The 27,846-nt window shown below is 35.7% G+C and overlaps 1 protein-coding gene across 1 annotated transcript in view; it reads left to right on the top strand.

Annotated features, from left to right (window-relative positions):
* Positions 1 to 27,846, top strand: part of PHF14 (PHD finger protein 14) — a 168,595-nt gene that overhangs the window by 87,468 nt on the left and 53,281 nt on the right. Inside the window, 1 exon segment of the mRNA XM_069774381.1 lies at positions 24,791 to 24,908. Coding sequence (XP_069630482.1) covers positions 24,791 to 24,908 — 118 coding nt within the window.

Raw genomic sequence — 27,846 nt, 5'->3', positions numbered from 1 at the left:
AGTGTAATTAATGTTCTCTGCCAGCCCCAGAAATGGGAATGTTTTTAGAGTGTTATTTCTAATTTTGCTATTTCGTAAGACATACGTAACATTTTCATTGTTCAAACAGGCAAAAGAATTCCTTCTGTCTTGGGCACCAGAGCTTTGGGAAAAATAGTGCTTCAGCTTCCATTGATCATTGTATTAGAGGCTTTCTGTGTCTCTGTTATTGTCAACAAGGGAAAAAGATTTTCTGGAAGTCATTGCTGAATGAGCTAAAAACTAATGTTTGATTAATTAATTTTTTTTTTTTCCCCCAGAAGAATTTTCTTATGGAAGTTTGGTTCTTCTTTTAGAATGTTAGTTTCAATTCATTTATTTCAAATTCATACTATTATTTTTGTTTCTGAGATGGTGAAATCTAACCACTCCATTTCATCAAGACTCATGAATGATGCTTATTCTGTACAATGATTGTATTATGAAATGCTGACTTACAGGCAGTGAAAGGAGAAATGGTGAAATGATCAAACAAAATGTCCAGAACTGAAACTTAGCAAAGCTTACTCTCTGAATGTTTTTAACCGGCATTGGTATAGATGAAAGTTAGATGTGCTGGGCAGTGGTAATAAATGCAGTATCAGACCCCATTTTCAGTTTTTTATTACTTGTAAAACTTTAATCACTTGGACTCAAAATTCTCCATATCTCCTGTATATCTTTGTTAGGCTGGGTGTTTTCAGGCAAAATTCTTGATTGGAGATTTGGGCAAGTATATTGTCTTGCCCAGGTTCCCCCCCAACACATACGCACATAGGCCTTTAAGAAGAAAAGTGAATTGAAGTCTTTGATCAGTAAATTGAATTTTGGCAAAGACCTCCCTTTCCTTCCCAAGGACAGAGAAGAAATATATCCATGTCAGTTTGATGAAATTTCGAAAATTGGAAGCCTTTTAGAATATTGGGGAAGGAATAGTTTCCTTGTAACTACCAGAGTTGTGGTACAGCAGTTTTTACATCTTCTGTCATCTGTGCTTTGAGAGTGCTGTGGGCCAGCTGAGCATGCTTATCCCTGCAGTTGGAGCACTAAGTTGCTACAGGACTTGCAAAGAAAAGAAATGTGAATTGAGAACAAAGAGCTCAACAATGTTGTCAGTGACTGGTAATTTGAAGTCTGATTCATATGCGGAGTCAACAAGTGTTACACTAGATGAGAAAAATAAAATGGGTGGAGTGAATGTGAGGAGGTGTGTAACTCCATCTGGGTCAATCACAGAGATGTAAGCAGGATGTACATAACTGAAGAATACACAGCAGCTATATACTCACTTATGGTGAGGACTATCATGTTGCTAGGCTAAGCTTTAGTATGAGTTTCATACCCAGTGCAGATGTCTGATGAATCTTTGCTAGTCAGGCAGTCATTGGTAAGGTGAAGATGTTGCAGCCTCTGTTGTTCCTTAGACCAGGCTGGTCCTGATCTTGCTGAATTGCCATCTTCACTCTCCACTCTATTCTCAGCGTTTTTAAAGTTCGTGGGTTTTTGTTTTGTTTTCTTGAGTCACTACTCTATATCATTTCAAATCAACAGATGCAATGAAATTTTTTTACTCATCCAGCAGAGTTTGGCTTTGTACTATATTAGAGCTTAACTTGTTTGCTCAGTAAAGTTAAGCCAAAGTCATGCACATGTGCTGTGTGAAACAGGGCCTTGGGTTACAGACAGACAAGCCCTTGAGCTGTGGTTGTCTGGGCAAAAAGACTGGTACAGCCAAGTATGGAGATCATGGTGGGATTGAGACTGGTGGGCTGGAGAAGGACCTGAGTTTGGATGGTAAATGTGCAGAAAAAGAATTGAGAGACAATGGTAAACTTGTGTGGAGAGGCAGTAAAATTCGGACTTTTCAAGCTCCAGGACTTGAAAGAAGGAAGTTGGGCTAATTAGAGAAAGACACTGGAACAAGAAAATCATGTGGATGGTAGTTGGAGGAGGGGAGAGAATGAAACTGTTTAAAGAGCTGGGGAGAAGGAGTTGTGGATAGGAAGCCTATGTGGAAAGGAGAGGTTCGCTATGGTCAAGACAAGGAAGTCATTGAAGCTGAGATGGGGAGTGGGTGACTGGAAAACGACATCTTAGTACATTTCCAGCTACTTTATTGGTATAGGTGGCAGAGGATATTTATTTATTATGATCATAAAATCTCACTTTGATACTGATAAGTTATTTGAAATTACTGAAGGTGCATGGATAGAAGACCTTTGTCATCCTCAGTCATTCCTCAAGGTGTTCTGGTGTGGGTTTTTTTCCCTTCCTGTTAGCTTCCTGGTGGTACATTTGAGCATCAGGATGTACAGTGTCATAGGAGATAAACTGTTCTTTAAAACAGCTTCTGTCAAAATTGCTTACAAGTTGAGAGGCACAGAATACAAGCTAGACAGAGTGGCCTCTAAGGTGTTTCTTTATGTTCATTATACATCACTCTGATACACAGAAATCTCTAATACAAGTACACCAAATAGATGAAGACTGATTCTGCTGAAATTTTTTTACCAATTAATCAAAATATTAGTAAAGCTCCTAACTGAAACAAGAAAGTATTTATTTAAAAAAAAAATCAGTACAAACAGCAAACATTAAAGAAAAACCAGTGCTAAACCATAATTAGCATTGCTTATATTATTACAGTTACAATGTATTTATTTTGCATACTTAGAAAAACTTTATTCTAAATGGAGAAAAATATTGCGTATATAACTTATCAAATATATATTGATTAATAATTCTCCATAAACAAATTTTTTTTGGTTGAAATTCCTTGTTGTAAGACTTTATATATTTTCTTTGATATTAGATGCTATCTTTCACCTATCTTGAGCAATTCATTAAAAAATAGGTAAAATAGTCAAGGCCTCATTTGGAATATTTTCATTTTCCTTTGTTCTCAAAAAATAAGTAGGAAAGGACAGATTTCAGAAATCAGTTAATCACAGTCACAGATTCATGCACTTTGCAGTTTTCTTGAAATTAAATTCTTTAACTTCTTTGTATCTATCTTTTTTACCTTTTGTATGTCTGTCACTGCAACGGGTTGATAAATACACATTCTGTGTTGCTTTCTTCTTGAGAGGAAAAAAAGCAGTGAAAAGGAATAGCAGGGGTACAAGGGCATTTCAGAATGACCATGACCATTAATCAGTCAAAAGGTCAAATCTACTCTCTGTAGTTCCAAAGTCATGCAGAATGACATACAGTTGTCTTTTATTTCATGTTTTTCTCCCCAAATTCATGTTCTGAAGACAGAAATTTATATAGGTGCAGTGTTTGAAATGCATTTAAGCCTGTTACTTAATTGCTTTTAAAAGCAGTTTAATTTCTGCCTGCACTAAATGCTGAGTTTGTTGATGTGTTGCAGAGGGAACTGTACTGTGGAACAGGTCTGGCTGTTCCCAACAACAGCAGTAACAAAAGTTTAGGAAACTGGTAAAATTGAAAATTAATTTGATTCACCTTACACCTAGCATGGCATAGGGTGAGGCATGAGTTCACTATACTGGTTTGTTTTGCTTTAGGTTTGTTTCATATAGATTTTACTGCCAAGATGTACTATAATGAGAATATGTATTACAAATAAAATATTATTTTCATATATAAAAAAATTACTGCATCTTTTGATTCAGTTGAAACAAACCACGCTTCATGCTTCGTCTACACTATGTTGTTGATGTACCTGCTGAAAGTAATATTCAAGAATACACTTATGTGGTAGTGACATTGTGAAAAATCTTCAAAAACTCTTATTGACTTCCATTATTGTCATAATGAAATAAGTTTGCTGAGGGCCCTTTTTTATATTATTTGAGAAAAACCTTAAGTAAACATGTTACAATGTACATCATGGTATTATTTCACTGATTTTTTTTTTTAGTTCTCTTGGAAATGATTTATATAGTACTTAGCACAGAGTTCCACAAATAGAGCATCTTCTTAATATACTTTTATCAAACTTCTGGCATTGTCTTAAATGCTATTAATTAACAGATTTTTGTATATAATACAACAAGGCTTTGTCATTGCTGTTAAGATTTATGTATTATATCTGAAATTTATTTGCATGTATGTTTTGCATGTACGTCGGCATAGAACAACGTTATAACAACTGTTGTTCTAAATAGTTATTTTCAGAAGTGCTGTGTGATGCTTTTTGTGTATAGCTTGATTATGATGTAAATGTATCTGTTGTTTATACATACTGGTTAACTTCTGGCTTCCTTTGAAAAAACTATTACTAAGTATTGCATGCTCCAGAAGTAATTTGAAAGAAAACCATAATTCCTGTTTTTGTGTATTTCAGATTTATTCTATTCTTAGTCCATTTCCACTTAGAGAGCTGTCACTTTTGTTTTGGAAAGTTTTAAAAATGAAGACTGAAAATGAATGATGAAATTATAATGGAATATATGAAATGTTTGCCTTGTAAGTTAAGCAAATATATTTTGAAACACATCTTTCCAGCCTTTCTGTATCTGTCGGTTTGAAAAACTTACTGGCCTTTAAAAAAAAAACGGCCCAGTGTTAAGATGTGTATTTTAAAATACAAGGACGCGTATGTACTGTGCAAGTGAATGCATTACATTTTCCATACTTTTCTGGCTAACTTTAAATTTTGTTTGTAAACGCAACTGGGAGCTTTTTACTTAGGCCATTTCATGTGTAAAGTTTTTTTTATTGTGGAGTTGTAAATATACATGAATAATGCTAGTTTTCTGGGGTTTTTTATTTTGATGGCTACAAATATGCTTTAGATATGCTCACAGTTATAGAACATACTCACGTAACCTTTCCTGGCTTTTACTTGGTGAAATGTTTATAGTATCTACGTTTTGGTAGAATAAAAAAATGACCTTTCAATCAAAGAAAAGGCCCTTTATTGTGACAAATACCGTTGCATTTTAGGATGGCATCAGGGGCACAGTATTTCACTATTTGTGCACAACAATAAATCAGAATTGAACACAACTTAGAAATCTAGTATTGGCATGTGGACAGTCAGATACTGTCTATGAGAGGGCTGGGAAGCAAATTTCTTACTCCTTGTAGCTGGCAGAAATCCACTAGTGACCCAGGCATTGGACATCGCAGCGTTTTTTTCCAACATAGCTGCTTCCCATCCTGATCATAGGAATCAGCAATATTTAAGAATTATGGTCAATGTAGGGATTTCTAACACCTGAAATGAAAGCTTTTAGAATATCAAGAAAAAATTATCATAACTTCTTACTTGACTGTTCCCATGCAGCTGAGTCCTGAGTACCCCCTGAGCTTGCTGCACTACTCCTTGTAATGAAAAAGCATCTGCTAATGTCCACTCTGAACCTCCCAAGCTGCAGGTTGTGGCTGTGAGCCCACGTGATGTCGTCAGTCACGAGTGAGGAGAGTTTGGCTGTGCTGCGTAACTGCCCTTCAGGTGGTTGTGGGTAGCAGCTCGATCTCCCCGCCTTGCCCCTTAGTGTCCTCTTTCCCAGACTAAATCAGGCCAGCTCCCTCAGCCTCTTCTCATAGGTTACATGCTGCAGGCCCCCTACCATCTTGGTAGCTGTTACGTAGACTCTCATTTTCTCATCTCTCTTGAATTGGGTGGCCTGAAACAGATTATGGTATTTTAAGCACAGTGTTATTAGCTCTGAGTAGGGAGCAACAATAACTTCCCTTGAATTGCTTTTCCTGCTTTCATTCAGTCATACAGAGCTTGACATTCACTTTAATCCCCAGGTCCTTTTAGCAGGGCCGAGAGCAACTTGGCCAGTTGCTTCTCAGTCTGTACTGATGCATGCAAGATTCCATTCTACTTCCTGATGAACTTCATGGTTATCTGCTGATCTAGTCCTCAAGTTTCTCAAGCAGATTTTGGATCGGAGCTTTACTGTTCAATGTGGCAGCCAGCCTTCCTAACTTAGTGTTGTTCTGAAAGTTACAGAGGGTGAATTTTGTCTCATTGTGGTGATTTTTTTATGAACTCTGTTAGCTCCAGAATCGCCCCCTGTGGTACTTTGTCTGTTATTGGACACCATCTCGATCTCAGGCTATTGTCTGCTGCTCTTTGAGTCCAGCTGGCTATCAACCCATTCATCCAGCCTTGCATTTGGTAAGGAAAATGCTGTATGGGACTGTTTGAAAAGCCTTATGCTGAATACACTTTGGTATGTTACCAGCACTGCTCTTTCCTCTTTCACATAGCCAGTCATTTCATCATGGTCATTTCAAACATGACCAACTTGTCTACCCTTGTTAAATCTTTACTGAGTGCTCTGGGTTACTTTCTTGTCCTTCATGTGTTTGAAAATGGATTCTGAGAGGACATGCTTGTTGATCTTTCCCGGGGCAGGGGTGAGGCTGAGCAGCGTGTGATTTCCTAGGTCCTACTTACTACCTTTTTTAATGGGCATGTCTTAACTATTTAAGATGGGCTTGTCTTAGCATTTTTCAGTTGTCAGTGACCTGCCTTGGTTGTCATAATGTTTCTTAGATCTTACACAGGAGCCCAACGGAAGTAACAAGCATCCCTTTCAGAACCATTGGATAATCCCCATGGATTGGAATATATTCAAATGGATTAGACCCTGGCTTGTTGCTTTCTTGCTGTTGGCTGTCCTCTTTCCCATGTCACACTGGTAGGCATGAAAGTCTGAGAGCAAGTTTTCACTGTGCAGACTGAGGCATTGAGGCAAAGGCATCAAGTACCTCAGCCCCTTCTGTGGAGCCAGTTGAAATCCAATCCATATATTCTGTGAACTTCCTTTCACTGCTAACATTCTTGAAGAACTACTTTCTGTTTCTCATTGGATCCATCTGGTGTTTTGCCTTCTGAATTTTACCAGCACACATTTTGCATATTTAGTTCAGTAAGAAGCTTCTTGCTTAACCAAACACACCTGCTGGATTTCCTCATCTCCTGTAGTATGGGATGATGTGTTTCTCTGAGCTCTGAGTAAATTTTCTTTTAAAAATCATCCCTCTCTCACCTGATAACCTTCCCTTTCATGGCAGCCACCTGCAGGATTCTGCCTAGCAGTTCCTTTGACAAGCCAACGTTTTCTCTTCCAAAGCCATGATACAGCTTTTTGTAGTCTTTGTTATGAAGAAGTAGTAAATTCTTCTGTAATTTTTAAACTGTAACAGTGATAAGAGGCTATACTTACACCTCCCTTTGTTCTCTGGACACAATGTTCCAACAAGCAATAAAGTTTCAGTACTGCCATTAATCTTCTCAATCTAAACTATAAATAAAACCTGATCTGAATTGATTTCTTTGTTTCTCAGTCATAGCAGCAAGTGCATCACAGATTTTGACCGGGGCTGTGGTACACAGCAGCTGAGGTTGCATGTGATGCTGCAGTCTTGAATGGCTCACAGTGGAACTGTTACATTTTTAAGGTTTCTGGGAGTGGGAGATATGGGAGGAAAAAACCCTATAAATGTTTTGAAGAAGAAATTACTTTAAAAAGGAAGAAAGAAATGCCCATCTGTTAGCCCTGAATCAATGTTTTAGGCTGAGCAGACTAATACAGTCACATAAAGCCTGTTACCTACAGCAGGACTTATTATTAGACATGTGCTTGATAGAACAGCTGAGCGGGAAACCAGAATTCCTACTTTGGCTTGTTTTGTGGCGCTCTGATAGTCATGCTTAGATTTTAACATATTGAAATCACACAGGAGGTTCTGAATGCTTCATGAATCTCAATAAACCATCAATAACTGATGCCTTAGTGGCTTAGGCCTGCATTTTCATTAACAGCAGCATGAAAACCATGCAGTCCAGTGACTTTGCAACTCCTTTAGACCCTTGTGGTGTCTGTCAAGTGTTAAAACTTAGACATTGGAGTGATATTCAGATTTTCCTGTCAGAGCTCATCTATCCCCAGTGATAAAGAGCCAAACCACAAAAATGACTTCATCTACTTTTCTGTAAAAAATAAACAAAATAATAATAGTAGTAATAAAACCAAACACCTTTAGACTTTATTTAATATACTGAAATGGAAAAAATATACTTCCCACCTTTTTTTGCTTAAAAAAGACTCCTCTATTCAGTTTTTTTTATATAAATCTTACAATCTAATTTATTGTATTATATAACCTGCTACTTAAAATATTTCTCACAGTACGTCCTAATAATAGTAACAATAATAAGCAAAGCCAGTTCTGTATTTGAAAGCAGTTTAGATTTTTATTGCCAAGAAAAGATTTGATCTGAAAAATTAGTGGTATTTTAGTATATTTATATAGTACTTAAGAAGGAGTACACAGTTCTCAGTGTAACAGAAAAACAGTTATAGTGAGTGACAGCACTTATAATAAAAAGAAATTGTGTAATACATAAAATGTAAATATTTTTATTGAGTTTTTGCTGTTGACTTACTTTACTGATAGATTAAGTCTTAATTACACACAGTTTATGCAAGAGAGAATTTACTGGGAAGATACTCTGTAACTATTACCGTCAACAGAATCCAAAGCCCTTTTAGCCTCCTTTGGGATCAGGCAGGCAAAGTGTTTGATGCTGAGGGTCAGGTTGTGGTTTCTCCGCAAATGTTTCTATGGGCATGTCTGGGGTGCATGCTGCTTCAGAGCAGCCTGAATGTTCCTGCCACTATCGATACCTCAAAACTCTTAAACTTTGAAGTAAATAGATTAGACATAAAAAACTCAATTCAACAGAACTCCTATCATCTTCTGTGATATAAAAAGTTGGGAAGGCAGTGATGGACTCGCAGTTGATTTTTAGCTGCATTTTCATTGCTAGTTAGTTTATAAGAGGAAATCTCACAGTTTTGTCTTTAAGCCAGCTAGTCATGTTTAGTTGGTCAAGACTAAGTCAGGGTGAGTAAAGGCCAACTTAGTTCTGCAGTGACAGAGTTTTCCTAATTTTTTGTTTCACTTCATTCCACCTTCATGAAATAAAAACAAGGGGAAAATAAACCCCAGTCTGTGTAAGGAAATACCAAATGGCTTTCTTGTAAGGCAAAGTTTTACTTCTCAAATCATATGTATGCTTATGTAGGGGATCAGAAGTATTCTGAAAATGCCGTTTCAGTTGTTTAAGAAGCACAAAGTTTTGCTTTAAAAGACCAGCTTTCACATAATTCAAAATTAAAACATTCTGTCCTGAAATTGGTGTGTATTTCTGTAGACTAAATAGCTTTTTTAATTTTGTGCTTATATTGCCTTTCCCTTTTTCTTTTGTTGCTTTGACATTTTTACATGTTAAATCTATTTTGTTGGGTAAAATAATTGAACATAATGTGTAACTTCACTGTCGAGATGGATAGGCATTTAATAAGACTTCCCATCTGTTTGCTTTTAAAACCAAAACAGCATACCAACTGAGAAAAACTAAGCATGTAGTAAAGGCATTACATTGGAGATGGTGCATTAAGCTGCTGAGCTGCACTGTTTCAGGTCAATTTTAGTTGTATTTTATCTTACTGACTTTATCACGTGGTTGCTTTCGGCTTATTTGTACTAATGTTCCATTGATAAATTTGCCCTGCATTGCAGTGTGTTAAGGAAGATGACTCTTAGTCATTTAAACAGGAGAGTGAAAAGCAGTTTAGTACATTAAAATATTTCTTAAATATAAAATGGTTTTATATTAAAACTGAAGGCTCCATTTCTCTTTTGAATCTTTATGAAAGGCTTCTTTTTGAAGCAACACCTTTTTTCAGGCAGCAGTTAGGCCAAACATTTAGAATTTATATTCAGTTAACTAGTCAATCATTCATTAATCTGAGAGACCTTTCATGAAATTCTGTTTTGTAATCTTAAAAAGGTTGACCTGCCAGCTTCATATTGCTGGCAACATCCACTGACACATCCTGATTCAGCTATAGTTTCATTGTCATATAATGATGATTACATTATTAATCAGTTATTCAAGTATCTGAAAAAGATAACTTCCTGAATGAGAGACAAAATGACTCAAGTTGAAAAAGTTGTACTGAATTTTGGAGAAAATATCTTTGCTAAAGAATACACTGATACATGTAAATCACTTGCAGTCTGAGGTGCACGTCAGTGTCAGTGTTCCCCTTAATTCTGATGAAACGTAAACAAGGTGTCCGATGTTTAGCAGTGCAGCAACCTCCATGAACAGGATCCGTGGATACTGGCCCACTCATTTCCCCTCAAGGCTTTGTTATGTCCTCATCTATACCACAATTTTTTTTTTCTTTTAAGATTTATGCTGCTTAAAATTTACTTTAATTGTGAAGTTCCTATGGGTACACCTCTTTTCTGTTAAAACTGTTATACACCAAACTTGTATGGCAAGATATGATTTCATACATATCATGACCATGTTTATAAATTATTATGCTCATTGCTTACCAAGCAGGTTTTTTTTCTTCTGAACGCATCTAAGTACTCAACTGAAAATAAGTACAACCTGTTACAGTGTAGCTTACATGATATTGAGCAGTTGGGATTGAGAATCAGTTTTGTACTGTCACATGACCTTGTGTTATACAAGCCCTAACTCAGCATTTCTGTTAATAATAAAAAATTATATTCTACGACCTGGTTTTCTAACTACATAATGAATATACTAGCAGTCACAAGATTTGGTTGAATTCATGGGTTGGCATTCAGTTGAGTATATTTTTTCTTACAGTGAGTACAGAGATTAAACTTGAAAATGCTCTCCTTGTGTGCTCATTCAAAATAATAGCAGGAGGAAGGAAGAGTTTCACTTTAAGTGGAAAGGGATAGTCAGTCCTTGCGCTTGCACTTGCACGCTGAATCAGATAGAGACAGCTGCAGAGGGAAGATATGCATTGCAAAAACCAGATCAATTGGATTCAGCCACTTCCAAATGAAATTACATGAGTCAATAACCTTCCTTTCAAGTTACTGAAATCTTCCTGGCCCAAATTTCTCTTGTCAAGTTACTGGGTTTTGCCAATGATTAAAGTATCTTGAAATTGCTTCGATAACATCAAGGACCTTGTTGTGACAAGGTCTGTAAATGCAGTCTCTTAAAAGAGAAAGCTGGGTTTCATGTAGAGTATTGAGTGTATTGACTGAAATTTTTTTTCATGGGTTCTCAGAAGCCTGTATTCACAAAGACAGTGCAGAATGAAGGAAAATGACACTTTTATTACCAAATGAAACCATTTCACATATGTGATATCAATATTTTATGTATTCTTTTGTATAGGATATGTCATTTCTTCTAGGCTTTGAAATAGTTTGAAAATGTGTTCTTGTTTTGAAGTGGGCATAGTAGTACTTGGAGAATAGAATTCTGTAAATCAAGACTACTGTTAGTGTTACATGTTTACCTCCGTCAACATGTTTGTGCAGTGACCAGCTCTAAATGTCACTATGTATGCTCCAGTGTGCCAGTTATTAAAATGAAGCAGAACTTTTCTATTCCAGTGGTACCTCAGGTGCTGTGATGTTTTGTCCTGCAGATAACTTTTTTACAGTCTAATCAGTGTGTATATTAGCAAATAGAAATCTGTAACCATTCAGGAAGCATTTATTAATATTTATAACTTGATCAATACTGAGAAGAATTGAAGTAATTAACAGTGTCTAGAAAACACATTGCTCATCATTGTTTTGGGGTCTCTTGGGTTTTTTTCCACTGAAGATCTCTGTAACCCTCATCTACTTAATGGAGCTGTGGGTACACATTAATTCCTGGGATCAAGAGGTGTACCTTGAGCAGCCTGAATTTTAAAAATGCGTATTACTTCTATCACCTTCAGATGGTTTGGTGTTTACTGCAGATACGGTTCCTTGCCTTCTAAAATTGGTCTTTGTCAGCACTTCCTCTATAATTGAATAGCTCCATTTTCCCTCTTGTTCATTACCATCTTACCCATTAAAGTGTTTCTCAGATACCCCAAATACCTCTTGAGGCTTGACAGACTTTACCTGGTGGGAGAGTCCTAATGTTCCAGAATTGGTAAGGTATGCTGAAGCAGCTTCCTACCTTCAGACCTTTGAAGATAAACTGAGCTTACATTATAGTTGCAAATGTATTTTACTTGTGCCTGGTTAGCAGCCAAAAACATTGTTCTCACAAGAGGTATTTAATGTGATGAAAGCAAGTATTAAAATGGCTAAATAAGAACAAGGATCAAAACAACTACCATAAGCATTACACTTGTCTGCAATTTCCACTTTTCAGTAACTGTTACACAAATGAAGAGGGCCTTTGGCAATTGCAGTAGAAAGTATTGAAATAATTTGTGGGGTTTCTTGTGCTGTAAATTCCTTTGAAAAGGAAGTTTGCACGTATTCATAGACAACCCACCCCTCCACCCCACTCCACCCCCATTACCTAATATTTACTTAACTGGGGAAGCAGATTACAGCCATGTGTGGTTAGGCAAGAGAGTGAGAGGTTGATGTGTTTCTCTCCCTTTCTACCAAAACTTGAAGGAAAGTGCTTTCATAGTTATTTTTGTCCTGGAATGAAGGAGATCTGGAAGAGAAAAAACTCTTCTGAAGGACCAAATACACAATTGAGAACCTCCTTGTTGAAAGCATCTATTATGGCATTACCTGTGATGCTTTCTTCTGTCTGATATTTTTTCATCTACTGGTAAGAAAGGAAAGCTGTTCAGTTCACTGTCCTTATTTCAGATTTTTGTGTTCAGTAAGTCCTTTTCCCAACTAAGGCTGAAAATGCAAGTTCAGATATTGCGGGCAGCTCTGGGTGCTGCAGTCAGTAGAAATTAGAGTGGATGTATAGGAATAAGAGCAGTTCCTTGGATGAGGGAGGGTTGGGAAATCGTATGTGGGGGTGGGAAGAAAGCAAAAGCAGAGAATAGAACAGGAGAAATGTCATCAATATGGGAGATTCCAGGAAAAATTTTTAGTAGGTAGTTCTCCAAAACCAGTAGTCAGCTATCAGATGAGTTTGTGGGTTACAAGCTTAAAAAAAGCTATTGTATCTATCCATTCATATTCCGTTGTCTTTTGCCAATCTGTTGCTGGTTAGAACTGTGTTTAAGCAAAGTCAGTAATGATTCCTTAACTAAATAATACTTTGGCGAGGAGAGGGGTGAAGATAAACCTAAATCATGTAAAATAAATGATTTTTAAATAAACTTATTACTTTATTAGTTTATAAATAATTATATACGTTTTTAAATAAACTTATTTTATAGTTCAACTATGAAGTTTTATATATAAAAGCATGCGTTTACATAAATATAATTTTATATAAAAATAATGTATAAATTTATATATAAAGTACAATTATAAGTACCCATACATATATCTATGAGTACATATACATGCGTATATGTATGTGTGTGTGTGTATATACACACACACTCATTTTGAGAAACAGAAATAAAAATCTGTATTAAAAGTATGGATAACTGGATTCATGTCCAAACCTTGCTAGCCCAGACAGGGCATAGACCATCACACTTAGATGACCTGACTCCGATGTTACAGTTGCAGCTACTCATACTGTTGCTGAGAGGATAGAGGTGGCACAAAGACCTTGGGCTTATCTCATATTGTTTGCTGATGCTACCGTTCATGTTCAGTACTTGAATGTACACCCATGTCAACCTCATCCACCTTGAGGTGATCAGAACAAAACCAGTTGCACTTGCTAAGGGGAGGGGATTGTAGTAAAATGAATATTAAAAGTAGTTCTATTTTATAACTCATCTTTTCAGTTTTCTTAAAAAGTTCAAAATTGGGCTGTAGTATTGCAGTTCACGACACCTGATTTAAAATTCTTATCATGTTCCAAGTAAGAGATGAAGTGAGAATTGAAATGGATTTACATGTACCACTTCCTTGCTGTCCCTCCAATTCTTAGACTTAAAATCCTTAAACTCCAAATTAAAATTAGTTTGCAAAGAACTGTTGTAGGATCATGCAGTGACACTATGGGTCCTGTTCATCAGATTATTATTTTTTTATTTTATGAAAATATGATAGCACTTTAGAATTCCTTTTTATTTACAATTCTACTGTAGTGTGTTTCAAAGTAGAAAACAAAACAAATGCAGTGGAGACTTTATATAGGTCTGTCTTTGAAAACTGATGTGTACTTGTTATGCCAGCACAGCTTAAACACAACATGGATTTTTTTCTACTTAAAATCTCATAATGCTATCTGTTACATTACTTTGCTGTATTGCAAGTAGTTTTAAAGATTTTAAATGTAGACATCAGCACTTTAAAATTGTATTTATTAAAAAAAAAAGGCGCATCCTTGAAAAGTACGTATGTAATGAGAGTGTTAAAAGACAGGAAGTGCAAGTAGGAAAAAAAAAAAAAGCTGTGAAGGCTTTTGAATTATTGCCTCAAAGACATTGTTTCAGAATTGACTAAAGCTTTCTGTGTACTGAATTATTACATTGCTTTATGAAAGAAACCCTCCCTTACTTAATGCTTCCTAAACCCTAGGCCTTATTTTCTTTCAAATGCTGTTCTACAAAACAAGCATTTTTTTAAGGTTGTAACACAGTACCCCTGTTGTTTGTGCTTGTCATGCAGTCAATCTCATAGCTACATTTGTGTGGGTTTCAAATCTGAGGAAAATGCTAGCTTCACAAACAAGCCTACTTGTATTAAATCGTTGCTTTTATGATTAAAAAAAAAATTATCTTCTCTGTCTTACGGTGGACCACCTTTGTTCTTTGAGCTGTATTGAGAAAAAAGTTAAAAGGATGCTATACTTAACTCAGTTTAATGTTTTGACACCTAGAGACTCTTGGAAGTTTGGTAAGAGTGTCTTAAACTATTTGGATCTGAGCATACACATTGCTTGAATTTAGTGTGATGTTAAAATGTTTCATAAGACAGAGCAGAGCTGCTATGATCTTTCAATGTTAATATTTTTTTCTTATCACTTTACTGTGTAGATACCCTTCATGAGACACAACTCTGCCACAACTCATCCTCGGAGGCAATCGTGGAAACCTTTTATAATATGATTTTTAAATGTGGATAAAGCTCTCAATAGAGCACCCAAAGTAAAGGAGAACAGCTACCTTGTCTCTACTATAAGCTTATTATGACAAAGAGTTGAGTTTGCTTGTCAGGCTTGGATAGAATGTAATTGATTGGTTTGTTATTTGGACTGACAAGGTAGTTAATTTGCCTGCATTTTTTTGCACTAATCAGGAACATTTCGTATGTGCATTGTTGAAAAATCCCAGATAAATGTCTTGTCAGAATTGTCCTATTAAGTAATGTCTTTTTCCCCCTGTGCTTCGTTGGCAAATGATGTTATACAATGCTTGGATTCACTGAAGAGTGAAAGAAGCCTGTGGGACTTAAATATTGTGCGTTCCTCTATGGTGATACTGAATGAAATAAGCAACGGTTTGCCATCCGCCTGCCACTCTACTTATATGCAGTTTAATAAGAACATTTCTATATAGAACACCGTGTTGTACATAGACCTTACTGTAAGAAGGATTGTTTCCTTAAAAAAAAAAAAAAAATGTTCAGTGATAATGAGACCTGTAAAACACTTAAAACACTTGAGACTTACTATTCTGAAGGAATAGATTTGCCACGGAAAAAATGATTTTATGCTTATTAATATGAACTAATTGTTTCTGACTTGAGATACTCAAGTGAATAGAACTATACCTATATTGCTTTCTGAAAAATTTTTAAGAAAAAGAAAAATTTGAGTATATGCAGACATTTGTTTTATTTGGCTTACTTCTCTGGCATTGTTCAGGACAAGCTTATCTCCTCACAATACAAATATGAAATTGTTATGTAAGTTGGGGAAGGAATGAAGAACTGATCACACAGCATGACAGCTGAGATCTTCGTCTTCGTCCGTATATATATCCTGGTAGATGCAGACATAGCATTTTGATCTACAAATGGTACCGATCCAGTTCTTAAATCTACAGTAGCAGTGTGTTGACATCTTCATCGTTTACATCTTGAACTTGCTCGGAAAAATTCTACTCAAATGCAATCACACTTGTAACTTTATGCCATATAATCTTTGAATTTCTTGAGATATGGTGTTTTTTGTCATCTATCAAGGCACATTTACATTTGAAAATATTTTTTAAATTTAAGAAAGAAATTAAATGCTGTAATAAGTAATAGGAGAAATATACAAATTTGTGTATACTTACCTACAAGTCATATCTTACCAGGGCGTTTCATGTTTGGATATTATATTAAATAAAATTAACCTGATGTCTAACACGTCGTTTTGTTTTAAAAAGGGGTTGGGATGATATCAGAGTAAGATTTTTGTCTGAACTATCAGCAATGCTTACCATTCTGTTTTGGCAAGGTACACAAAGACACCTTAAAAATAAAGAAATTTGCACTAGAAAGTTGATGTTAATGCAGGAATTTGATCTTTAAGAATCCATGAATCTGTTAAAGACCAAGTTTAGTGACCACTTGTCCAGAATTCTGGAAGTAAAAAGTTATATCCAAATGCTGTGCTAACGAGGGGGGGGGGGAAGATGTTTGCCCGTACATCATGCTGAGTTTAGGAAAAAAAAAAAAAGTAATGTTTACTGTGATTTATGATCAGTTATTAAACTAACACAGTCTAGGTATTGTGAGTAGGAGAGAATGATAAATGTAGCATATCTTGGCTTTAGTAAGACTTAAAACAGTTCTGTGTGTGACATTCTGCTGAATAAGCTAGAGAAATATTCTGTTAATCAAGCTGCAATAAAATGTGTAGCTGATTAGAAAAGTAGACTAGCTACCATGGACTCAATTGTCCACTCACTGGGTTCCACTAGGGACTCTGCTGGATTCAGTATTGTTATATTTTTGTTATTTTTTGCTTTAGTGTATTAGGTGCTGGAATAAAGTGTTCGGTTACATTTGCAGGTGATGCCAGTATGATGTGGGAGACTACAGTGTTAGAATTAAAAATGAAATTTTAAGAAAGCATCCAGAAAAAGCATGCAGTGCAGTAAGAGGAAAAGGCACATCACTGTTTAGTGCATGATCATGATACAAAGAGTAGTTAGGAGATAAGCCTTCAAAAAAGAAGGTATGGGGGACTCTGGATCACAAACTGATCATTAATCAAACTGATCATACCTGAGATGTACAAAGAGAGATGTTACATTTAACACATGAAAGTATTCCTCCTGAATATTCAGAAGACTGGTATTCCACCCTTGGAAAAGCCTCAGCTACCATATTCTGTCCATTTTGGCAAGAAATACATAGAGAAAGTCCAAAGCAAACTGAATTGCATGATAAGACTACAGAAGAGATAAATGAATAAAAAGACTTAAAATAGTTAGATTTCTTTAATTTAGAGAAGACTGGGGAATGTCTTCAAACATTAATTAATTAAGCCTAAATTAATACAAAGATGAAGAGAAGTTGCTGCAAAGAAGGGAAAAAAGAAGTTCTTCAACTCTGGTCAGACCAAAAATAAGTTAAATTGTAGCAAGGTGATTTGGGTTAGGCAACAGAAAGATTTTGCTAACAATATTTGCGCTAGAGAAGTTTGCTAGGGAAGTTGAGTAATCTCTGCGATTGGAAGATTTTAAGGACAGACTAATGTGTGTTAAAAACTGTTTTGAGTATTGTTGAGTCTCCCCTGGCCATGCTTGATATCCTAAGGTGATTTCCTGCGGCATTTTGTTTGTTTGTTCCCCAGTACAGCTTCTTTGTAGGATTTTGTTTGTTCCTTTCTTGGCACTTTCTTTTAACATCAGGTATTAGTTTAGCGCGTGCACTCTCTCTCTCTCTCATATTAAAAAGCATGAATTAAATCAAGTAGGAGAGGTGGCAGTTTGGGGTTTACCATAATAAATTTAGCTACACAAATGTCTGCCAGATTAATACTTGTTTTCTTTTGTTCATTTGTAATATAATTGATCAGCACTATTTGTCAGTTCTGTTAAAGTGAAGTATTCAATGTCTGGGTTATGTGATGATGAGCGGGGACAGTGGGGAGTAGGAGCTACATAAAATGTTTTTTTTTTTTCCTTTTGAATTTATAGGTAGAATGTTTTGTTTACCTTTTTTGCTTTAAAGTAGAACTTCCTAGAGGTCAAAGCTATAAGAAATTCATGCTGCTATGTAGTATAACTAGTGCTAAATACAGGATTTTTTTAAAAACTTGCTTTGTGTAGCAGATGCTGAAAAGTGTAGCGTAGATCCTCTGGGTGAATGAAGGCTTTTCCATGGGATTATTGTACACCAAAGAGAAAAAATAGTCATTTTATTAACACCCTTGAGTTTTGACAGAAATTTGAGTAAGTTAGAGATTATACAGTTTCCCACATCCAAAACCATATAAGTACTTTATCGTGAAACTACTGTTAGCTGAAGATCAGTAAGCTTACCCTGCTCTGTCAGGCCATATGTCCATCTTGCCCATACACCATCTTCATCAGTAGTAGGTAGATACAAAAACCAGAGTGTAATCATCATCTTGCGTCTGGTATATTCTCTCACCTTACAGCAATAGCCATGCCCCTCTGTCTTCCAGGCATAACAGAAAAGAATAATAGTCTATTGTCTCATCTAACATTACAAACTATGGAAATCAGGGACTTCCTTTTGTATGCTTGCGTTGTACCTGGCATAATAGAAATTTGAATGTAGCTTTTAATTACTTTGTGTAATACCATAAGCATTATCCTTCCCCGAAAGAGTATTTCATTTACTTAAAGTTATGAAAATATTAGAATCCAGAAAGATGTAGGTTAGAAGGAGTCTCCAGAGGACATCTGTTCCAGCCACCCACTCAAAGCAGGACTGACTGCAAAGTTAGATCTAACTTTGAAATTAGATCAAGTTCCATAGAGTTATATGTGGTTGAATTTTGAGCATCTCTGGAGATAGAGAGCCTTTCAGGATAACAAGTACCTGTGTTTGAAGAGGCTATATAATTGGGCAATATGCTCGTTTATAATCAATATTATATGCATGTGCAGTCATATAAGAATTTTAGTGCTGGAATCTGTCACACTTCTGATGGTGAAGTCACCTAAAGCTTGTCTGGCCTATGTGAAAATACTTTTAAATTGTCCTGGTCCTAGTAGTTTCTTCAAACTGTTCTGTAGAACAGAATCTGCAAGATGGCTTGACCATCCATTTTTAGTTGTTGTGCCACTTATAGGCAAGGGAAAAAAGTGTAGAAATCAGGAAGAGGAAAACCAGCTTTTCCATTTTATACTTAATATGTTTTTCTCTTTTGACAATATTCTGCCTAAAAAGAGTTGCTAAGGATCTGGAGCTTATATTTTAAATAAGAGTCTAAATACAGCACTGCATCACTTCTGGTTTGTGCTTGGCCTATGACATCACAACAAATGAAAGCACTTTCTGTTGGAATCTGTGGGGCTGAATTAAAAGAGTTTTGGTGTAGAGTGGCAGGGTAAGATACAAAGACATATCTTCACTTTGTTTCAAGAGATGTCAGAAGAGAAAGCTAAAAAGAGGAATGGTTTCCACATATTCTGTAATTAAAAAGTACTACTGTTTTGGGCTCCTCCTTCAGTAAGTAGAATAAATGTACTTTTTGGACAGCATACAATTATGCAGTTAATTCACCATTAGATCTTTAATTAATTTTATTCTTTAAATAAGGGCACAGTAAAGTGCCTTCTTTGACATTACATGTAAGAGTTGCTGATATAACCCATCCATAGTATTCATTCCTATCACCCAGAATTTATCACCTCCGTGGTCTGGTTGCAATTAAGGTTTCATAGGAGCACTCCTCACCTGCTCCAGTCCAAAGTCAGTCATCTTGGTTCTACGGTTTGAATTCACTTGAGCTATATCAGTTTATTCTGGTTTTTTTAGGACTGCTTACATGCTCCTTTACATTGGATCTGTTGTACAGCCACTAACAAGAAACAAAATGATGACCGCGCCTTAAACTGTCATAGCTGGTTTTAAGTTGTTCATCTGAACCCAAGAACGTGCCGCCACTTAAAATGAACCCCTGTGTATGTCTCCAGCTGTCTGCAGTTTCAGAGTGGCCCAGCATTTGGACACTGATGGATTAAAGGGGAGAGAGATCAGTGCCTGAGAAGAAACAACTGTTCCTCAGGTGCTAAAAGCCTTTAGTCAGAAATGGGGTCCAGAACAAGCCAACAAGGAAAGATGCATATGAATAGTTAAATCTGCCCAGGTGCTGGAACAGCCATTGTGTTGCATCCCCCCAGCTAATGGGTGAGTGCATGTACGCCCATCCCACTACAGTTGTCTGAGAGTTTAAAAATCCTGGATTAGATTACTTCTAATTTTATTCTACTTAATTCTAAGTTGGCCAGAGTAAGGCTTATATGACAGGTTCTCTAGTTCTAATGGTGATGATGGTTTGTCAATATGTATCAAAGTTTTATATCTTTTTTCCATTAAAGTAAATCTTTCTAAGCTGTTGTGTTGAATAGGGAGTAGTATATATATTTTGTAATTTTGTATTTTCTTCAATGGGGTACCTTTTGGCATGATGCTGCAGACGATGTGCAATGATGTGTACATAAGTGAGAGATTTTCTGTAGTCTCTGAAGCACATTTGGAAAGTTGTATTTAAAGCTTAGCTTATTAATGTTGTGTTTCAGGGACATGTAGGTAATTACTTTTACAGCTATAGATGGGTGATGCTGTCTTGTGAATGCAAAATAAGTTTCTTCACTCTGGCTGAATCAGCTCTTTGTGGTTTTCGATGATATTAACCAGTGACTTACAAATGCGCCAGTGACGGGCAGGTTTTGCATTCGCTGTTCCTCTGTAAAAGCACAGGTCTTTTTCCCTGGTGCTCGCAGGAAGACTTCTGCAGGCCAACTGATAAGACTCCCTCCTGTGCAGGTAGATGCAATGTAATGAAATTGGATGTGTGTGCTGGGCTTTGTAAATAAAATGAGATTGACCCCAGCCATTATCTCATTTATCTCATTTACATTGTAAAATCAGTATCTACACTATTGATTAGAGCATAATTAGTTAATTATGAACAGGAGAATGCAGAGTTATGTAGGGCTTGAGCACAGCCAGCTGTACTGCTAAGAAACCTAATAAAAACAATCCAAGGGCATGAGCAGATGGAGATCACTTTATTAAAGAGCAAAGCAGACATATATCAGGTATGGAAATGCCTAATTAAGCTTTCTTGCTGTGAAGATGTAGCTGACCTGCATTCTATACTTTTATAAGTGCAAATGTTTTGTTTTATTATTTTTTAATTTATTAACTCCTTCAGAATTCACCTTTCTTCTTCACATCCCATTTTCTCGGTATATAATGGGCATATATCTATTCTCATTAATTGCTGGAATGAGGAACACAGTGATTTCTGATTTTGATGCAAAAAGTAATTTCAGGCTTGTTAAAAACACTGATAGTAAGCAATTACCTGTCAGTTAGAGGTAAATTAGGAGGTTAGGTTAGCTTGTCTTTGTATGGAGCTTTGTTTTTATTTTCACAAAGTTTACAGTGGAACTGCTAGCCAGGCCACTGAAGATGGCTGTGCACTTAGTTGCATTTGTAAGTTATGTACTTAACCACAAAAAAAGTTATCCACAAGTGATAGGAAGATAAAATATTTGCTAATTTAAGGACTGTTTTGCAGGCGTGACCTTGAAGCCACAAGGGTAAAAATTTTAACTGAACCTTTAAAATGGAGGAAGTGGTTTCCTTCCCTCTTTTTCCCTCTAGCCCAACAGTTTAACTTGTGCTGTTAAGCCATCTTCAGGATGGAAGTGGATGATATTTGTAAACGACGGTGTCATGTGGCTCCTTGCTCTGTAAATGTCTGTACTGTGATTGATCTGAGTGCATTTGCTGAAAGGCTGCGAGATTGTCAGCATGACGCCTTTTGTGACCCAACAATTTCTTTCTCTAATTAAGTTGAAAGTACTCCTTATTTTGTATTGCTTTCTTATTTTCTGAATCTGACAGTGGATTTTTTGTCATTTTATGTTGCTAGACAAAAGAACACAAAATAGTATACACTTGAGGGCTTAATTTCATTTTACTAGTGCTATTTTAACCTAGGTATGAGGTTTTCTTTCAGAATTAGGAATTAAGAATGCCAATTTTGTTTTCTGTACTGTGATACATGTAAGCTTCACATTTTGTCCCAAGTCAGTCTCAGCAGACAAGAGAGCTGCCAGACAGCTATGGCATCATCTTTAACCAAGGTACAGTGTGTATTCATCCATTTTCCCAGCATCATGCTCTGGGAACTTCAGAATCAGTGAATTTGTGTTCCACAGTACAGAACTTGTATTCCAATAAAAAGCAGTATGAAGGAAGTGTTTGAAAATACTTGGTATAGTTACATTTTTATCACCGTGCAGCTTTTTATGTTCTGATACATGAAAATACACTTTTGTTATTTGCATTTTCTCAGCTGTGCAGATGCAGATAAAAGCCATTAGTATCTGAAAACTTTCATATAGATATTTTTAACTCATTCCAGGAAAATGCAATTTTTCTTCTGCCAAACTAAACAGCTTTGAAGTGATAAAAATTAATGACAATAAATATTAAAAATGTTTAGCTTTAGAATGGCGCCTCCAGATCTGTATTTAATTTCATAATGTTCTGGTTATTTCAACCCAGCCTTGCTAACTCCCTCAGCGTACTTCTGCAATGTGGCTGAAGGTGCAGTCAGGAAATACCACATTCTAGATTCAGAATGGAAAAGATGTAAGAAGAGATGGCAAAGTGTAACTTTAAAGGGGAAACATTTTCTTTTGCATGTATAAGCACTTGTGTGCTTATACACCATCACTTCAGAAAAAAATCTAAATTACTACTGTTTGAAGTCAGATGTAGATTTTAGGATTAAGCTCTGAAAATACACTAAATCAGTCAGAAATAGTGTGATGCTTTATTTTATGTTACTTAGAGGACCCCACACAGTTTACAAGAAGGGAGTTCTGATAAGCAGTGCTCAAATGCAAGCACTTATGTGAATAAGATTCTAGATACAGAAATAGGTTAGTAAAAATGTATTCCTTTACAGATGAGAACATTGAGGCTCAAAGGAGGCTTAATCTTTCGCTGAAGGTCACATATGCTGTTGGGATGTAGGACTGTAACCTATCTCATCTCCCACCCCTAACCTTTTTATTATTTTAATATGCCTGTCACAAGAAATAAAACTCCATATATTCCTGATTGTAAGTAATATATTTCTACATTAGAACTCTTCTTTCTTTAAAAACTGAGAAGCTTTCCTTTTTTAAATGTTTCCTTTATCCTGAAGTTAGATTGAGTTATTACTAAACAATCCTAAGGATATAGAGTGTAATATGGTATATCCCATTTTTTTAAAATACCAAAACTATGTCAGTCCAGTGTTGCATACTGTGGATAGGTAGATTATTGCTTTTAATGTCTACTTAGTGGAAGACAGTACATGCAATACTCTTAGCAGTGCTCACGTCTCACATATAACTGGTAAAACCAGAAGGCTTCCCTGGCAAGCACAGCCTTGGCAGCAAGGACAAAAGTATTTACTTAAGTTAAAGAATCATAATCAGAAAATGGTTACTTCTTTTTATTTGGAGACTAATCCTTGGAGAAAAGTCGCACGAACTTTTTCTTCTGTTAATACAGCAGCATGTTCTGTTAGTTGAATCCTCTTTCTGTGATGCACCCTGTGTTCTGTTGACAAATTATATCCCTCTGTCTTTGATGATGCCTGTGCCATGCTGTTATTGCAATTTTTGGAGATTTTTGTGTTGGCATGTTTTGTAGCGGAGAAAATGAGTGGCCAGGGAAGCAGAGAAAGAAAGTGTAGATTTCTTAGAAAATTTTTATTTTAAAACATTTACTCTATTTCCTATTTTTAGATCATTTATATTGGCTTTAACTCAGAGTTTAAGGGCTTTTAATGAGGAGAATATTGCAAAGTAAATCTGAAAAAAGCTTTCTTTTTCATACAAAAAAATATAGGGGGATATGCAGATAAACTGAAGTTCAGCAGGATATGTGAAAATCTCTATTACTTGTTTTTAAAAATCTCTTTCTCATTTTGAGCATATTATTGTACTGATTTAAAAATCCTTTCATGAAGCACTTGTTATACTGTAGTGTTTCTTCAATGCTGGTACATTAAGAATAGGTGAACAATAGCTATGCTATGTGTTTTGAGCTTATTGTGTGGACCATACACAGTACAAAACACTAATGAAAGGTTTATTAAAAAAGAACATAAAATTGCTGTGTGTACACAGGGCAGTTTTACAAGTGAAAGATCACAGTGAAATCCTTTTAAATTAATGCCCCTTTCCAGAAAATTCAAAGCAAATCGGAAAATATTTTGTGCATTCATTTATCAATCACATAGTCCTGGTGTAAAAAATATAATTAATAGCTGTAAATTATACTTAATTTGTTGGTTATGTGACAAGACATTTCAGAGTTTACCTTGATAAAGTAGATGTGTAAAATGGTGTCTTAAAACTATGAAAAATCAATATTGTCGCTGTCTAAAAAAAAATCACAAATTTCTGGAAAATAAATGGCAATGAATGACATTGAAGTATCTAAAAAATTGAGCTGGCTATATATTTTTTCTTTAATTTGCAAGTGTCTGAAATAATGTCATTTATATAAGATCATGACAAAGGTGATATATGAGTTATCTGCATCAAAATATTCCAAATTAGGCAGAACCTAATTGAAGTGATTGTGTTTGAAAATACCGCTTATAGAAAATGAGTTTTCTGTATCATGATAATGGATCAGGAAATCTTGTGCTGACAATTGCGGGGAAGCTGAATCTAAAATAGTGTAGAAGTACCATTTATATATAAGTGTATATTTTGTTTTTCTGTTGCAGGTGTGATGAATGCAGGCTTTGCTACCATTTTGGCTGTCTAGACCCTCCCTTGAAAAAGTCTCCTAAACAGACTGGCTATGGATGGATTTGTCAGGAATGTGACTCTACATCCTCCAAAGTAAGTTAATTCATCCTGTGAAATAGTTGAAGTATTCTGGTTTTAGCAGTCTTACTTGGCGTCTGAAGTTTTTGTTGAAATGCTATACGTAGGTCTGCTCTGAAAAACAGTAGAATAAAATAATGATTTCAGATTCTCTGTAAAACAGGTAAAAAACCAGAATGTATGCAAAATGGAAATATTCTTAATCAATAAAGAGAATTTTATTATCCCAGTTAAATGCTCTCTTTTCACATGATGTTCTCTCTGAGAAAGGAATGAGTATGGATACTCTATCAGGACTGGTAATATTATTGACAAGTGAAAGTATTTCAGGAGTAGAGAATACAAACCTCTAAGGACAGAGATAGAAAATGCATGTTTTTCTAAATAAATGAAGATGATTTGAATTACTAAACCTGTGTTTTTCACTGGAAAATCATATGAAGGTTGTTAACACTTTATATTGATTCGTATGCCTTGATCAAATATAACATTGTAAAACTAGAACTAAATTTTTGATGTGGGTTAACTCTCTTTAATATTGACAGTAATAGTATGCTTCTGTAGAACCAAGTTGTCAAAAAATAAAGATTTTGATTCTTTGTTTGTCTGCACAGAAGCTTCTTTAATACTGGCATTCTTTTCTATCATCACCATAACCTCTGAAGAGACACTTTCCAATTCATTTTCAAAATTGGATTTGTAAAATGCATCTGATACCTCAATGTTAAAATAAAAGACCATTCTAAAAGTCTTTAAAATTTTACAGGCTATTTTGCCACTTTCTTTGTATTTCGCAGAATTTTTTAACTAGTAAGGAAGCAACTCAATATTTGGACACACGGGGACACAGCTATGCAGAGATGCTGTCATAAGTTACCTGTTAGCATACTTGAATACTTAAACTCTTTCGTGATTTTACTCTTAAGAATGGAAGATAAAAAATGTTCAGAGAGAGGTATAATTTTTTGGCTTTCTAGTGTCCCTTTCCAGCTGGACAAACATGGTATTCAGTTTCACCCCAGGGGGTTAATCAAATTGTTCTTCTGTAAGGATATATGAAGACAGACATCGGAAATTAGCTGTCCACTATAGTTTGGACATCAAGCAATCTTTCTCGAATACTACTTAGATGCAATGGACGTTCCAAGAGTGAATTAAAATTGTTATTGAATTCCTGTCACCTGCTTAAACTAAAACGGGTTCTTGAGATAACGTTAGTTAAAATCTTCCGTCTCCTGTTTTATTGGCTTCTTCTGAGTAAACAAAAAAAACCAGGGTATGTAATTTCTAAATGCGTTTTCCAGGAGATTAGCACAGTATGTACCAGATAAAATTTTTAAAATACTTTATCATGTAAATTAAGTATGAGTGACTTCACTTAGTGGAGGGTGTGTATTAGTTTTAAGGTGCATGTTGAAAAATACAATGTTCAGAAGAGTAAACAAGTTTATTGTTAGAATGATGATATATTTTGTTATCTTAGTGATTATTACAAATTTTAAAAATGCTTGCTATTGTGTCTAATTTTCATTCATAAAGATTTTTAATGAGTAAATTTAAATAAAGTATTTTGCACTTTCAAGCACAGGCAATTTGATTTGTATTTGAGTAAATAAGTAATGAATATGACAGATACTGAAAAATTGTCTTATGGGGACTCCTTGTGGTTTTGTTTAGTCACTTTCCCGTAGCTTTTCCACAGAGCTGTGCAGAGAAGTTTCTCTGAAAAAGCTACATTGCTCTCTGTGTTTTAAAAAGTCTTTTTTTGTAGCTTTTTTTTTTTTGGTTTATTCTATACTGCATAACAAATTCAAACAACATGGTCTTGAGTTAAACTCCCTGCAGCCTCAATGTGAATGTATTTTTTAAAGGATTAGGGCTTTATGTACCTAATCATTTTCAAATTCAGTATTTTGTATGGCTTTAGGATTGTGTATTATATATCTGCGATTTTGCACAGCTTTTCACAGCTGGGAGGAACTGGTACGATAAGGCTTTTTCTACCCCTCACTAGAGGGAGTAGTCTCTCCAATGTGTACTTAGAGATCAGAAGAGGAAAACCGTAGAGAAAGTTGTGTTGTTTGCTGCACTCTGCCTGACCTGTGGATGAATTACAAGCCTGAGCTACCAGCAATTTCAATCTCTCAGTCACTCACTAAATCCAATTTTTGGAGTGTCACAGTGAAGTTTCTTGTACGGATTATTGCAGCAAAATGGGATTGAATTTCCAGCTTTGGCCAAGGAGACTATTGTTTTGTTTTCATTCCTTCAACTTTGTTAATCTGTTTTGATCCAATTGAAATCACTGTTATGGTATACATTTTAAAATTCCCCAACAGTATCTTCTGTAGCAGTATTGGACCTTCAAAAAAATTGGTAGGTAAATTACACTGTTTCAGTGATGACAGAGATTATAGTGCGTAGCATATAGTGGTTCAGTTAGTTTTTATTTCTAATTATGAAATTCAATTTTAGATGTTCAGGAAAAGTTGCATACTGCTGACACGAATAATGTGGTTTTATTTTCAGATTTTGCTAAGCACTTGCAGGTGTCAGCAGTACAAGGGATGTAATTTAGCGGTAATAAACATATGCTTTAAATTGTTATCTATCACAAATGTTGGACATGCTGCTTCCATTTTGCTCGTACTAGTCACAGGACTCTTCAGCAATTGTGTCAGTTTTTCCACCAGCGTAACATATCCCCATATTACCCTGCCTGTCAAATAATAGACAGACAGGGACTTTGCTGTAGGGCATGAGGGCAACAGCTTCTCTGCTGGTAATACTCACTGTCACTTTTATGGAATGGGTGATGCTCACTACTAAGGTCTGACAAGCTCTCTCATCTCAAAAACATTGTAGATTTTGTTACATCACATGAAAGCTGAAGTAAACCTATAAGCTCTCTGTTTCTATAACATTATCCATCTACCCTGTGGAAGGATTACGG

This window comes from Haliaeetus albicilla, chromosome 2, assembly GCF_947461875.1.
Source record: "Haliaeetus albicilla chromosome 2, bHalAlb1.1, whole genome shotgun sequence".
NCBI lineage: Eukaryota > Metazoa > Chordata > Aves > Accipitriformes > Accipitridae > Haliaeetus > Haliaeetus albicilla.
Note: the sequence above shows the minus strand (reverse complement) of the source record. Positions and strands in the feature narration are given on the sequence as shown.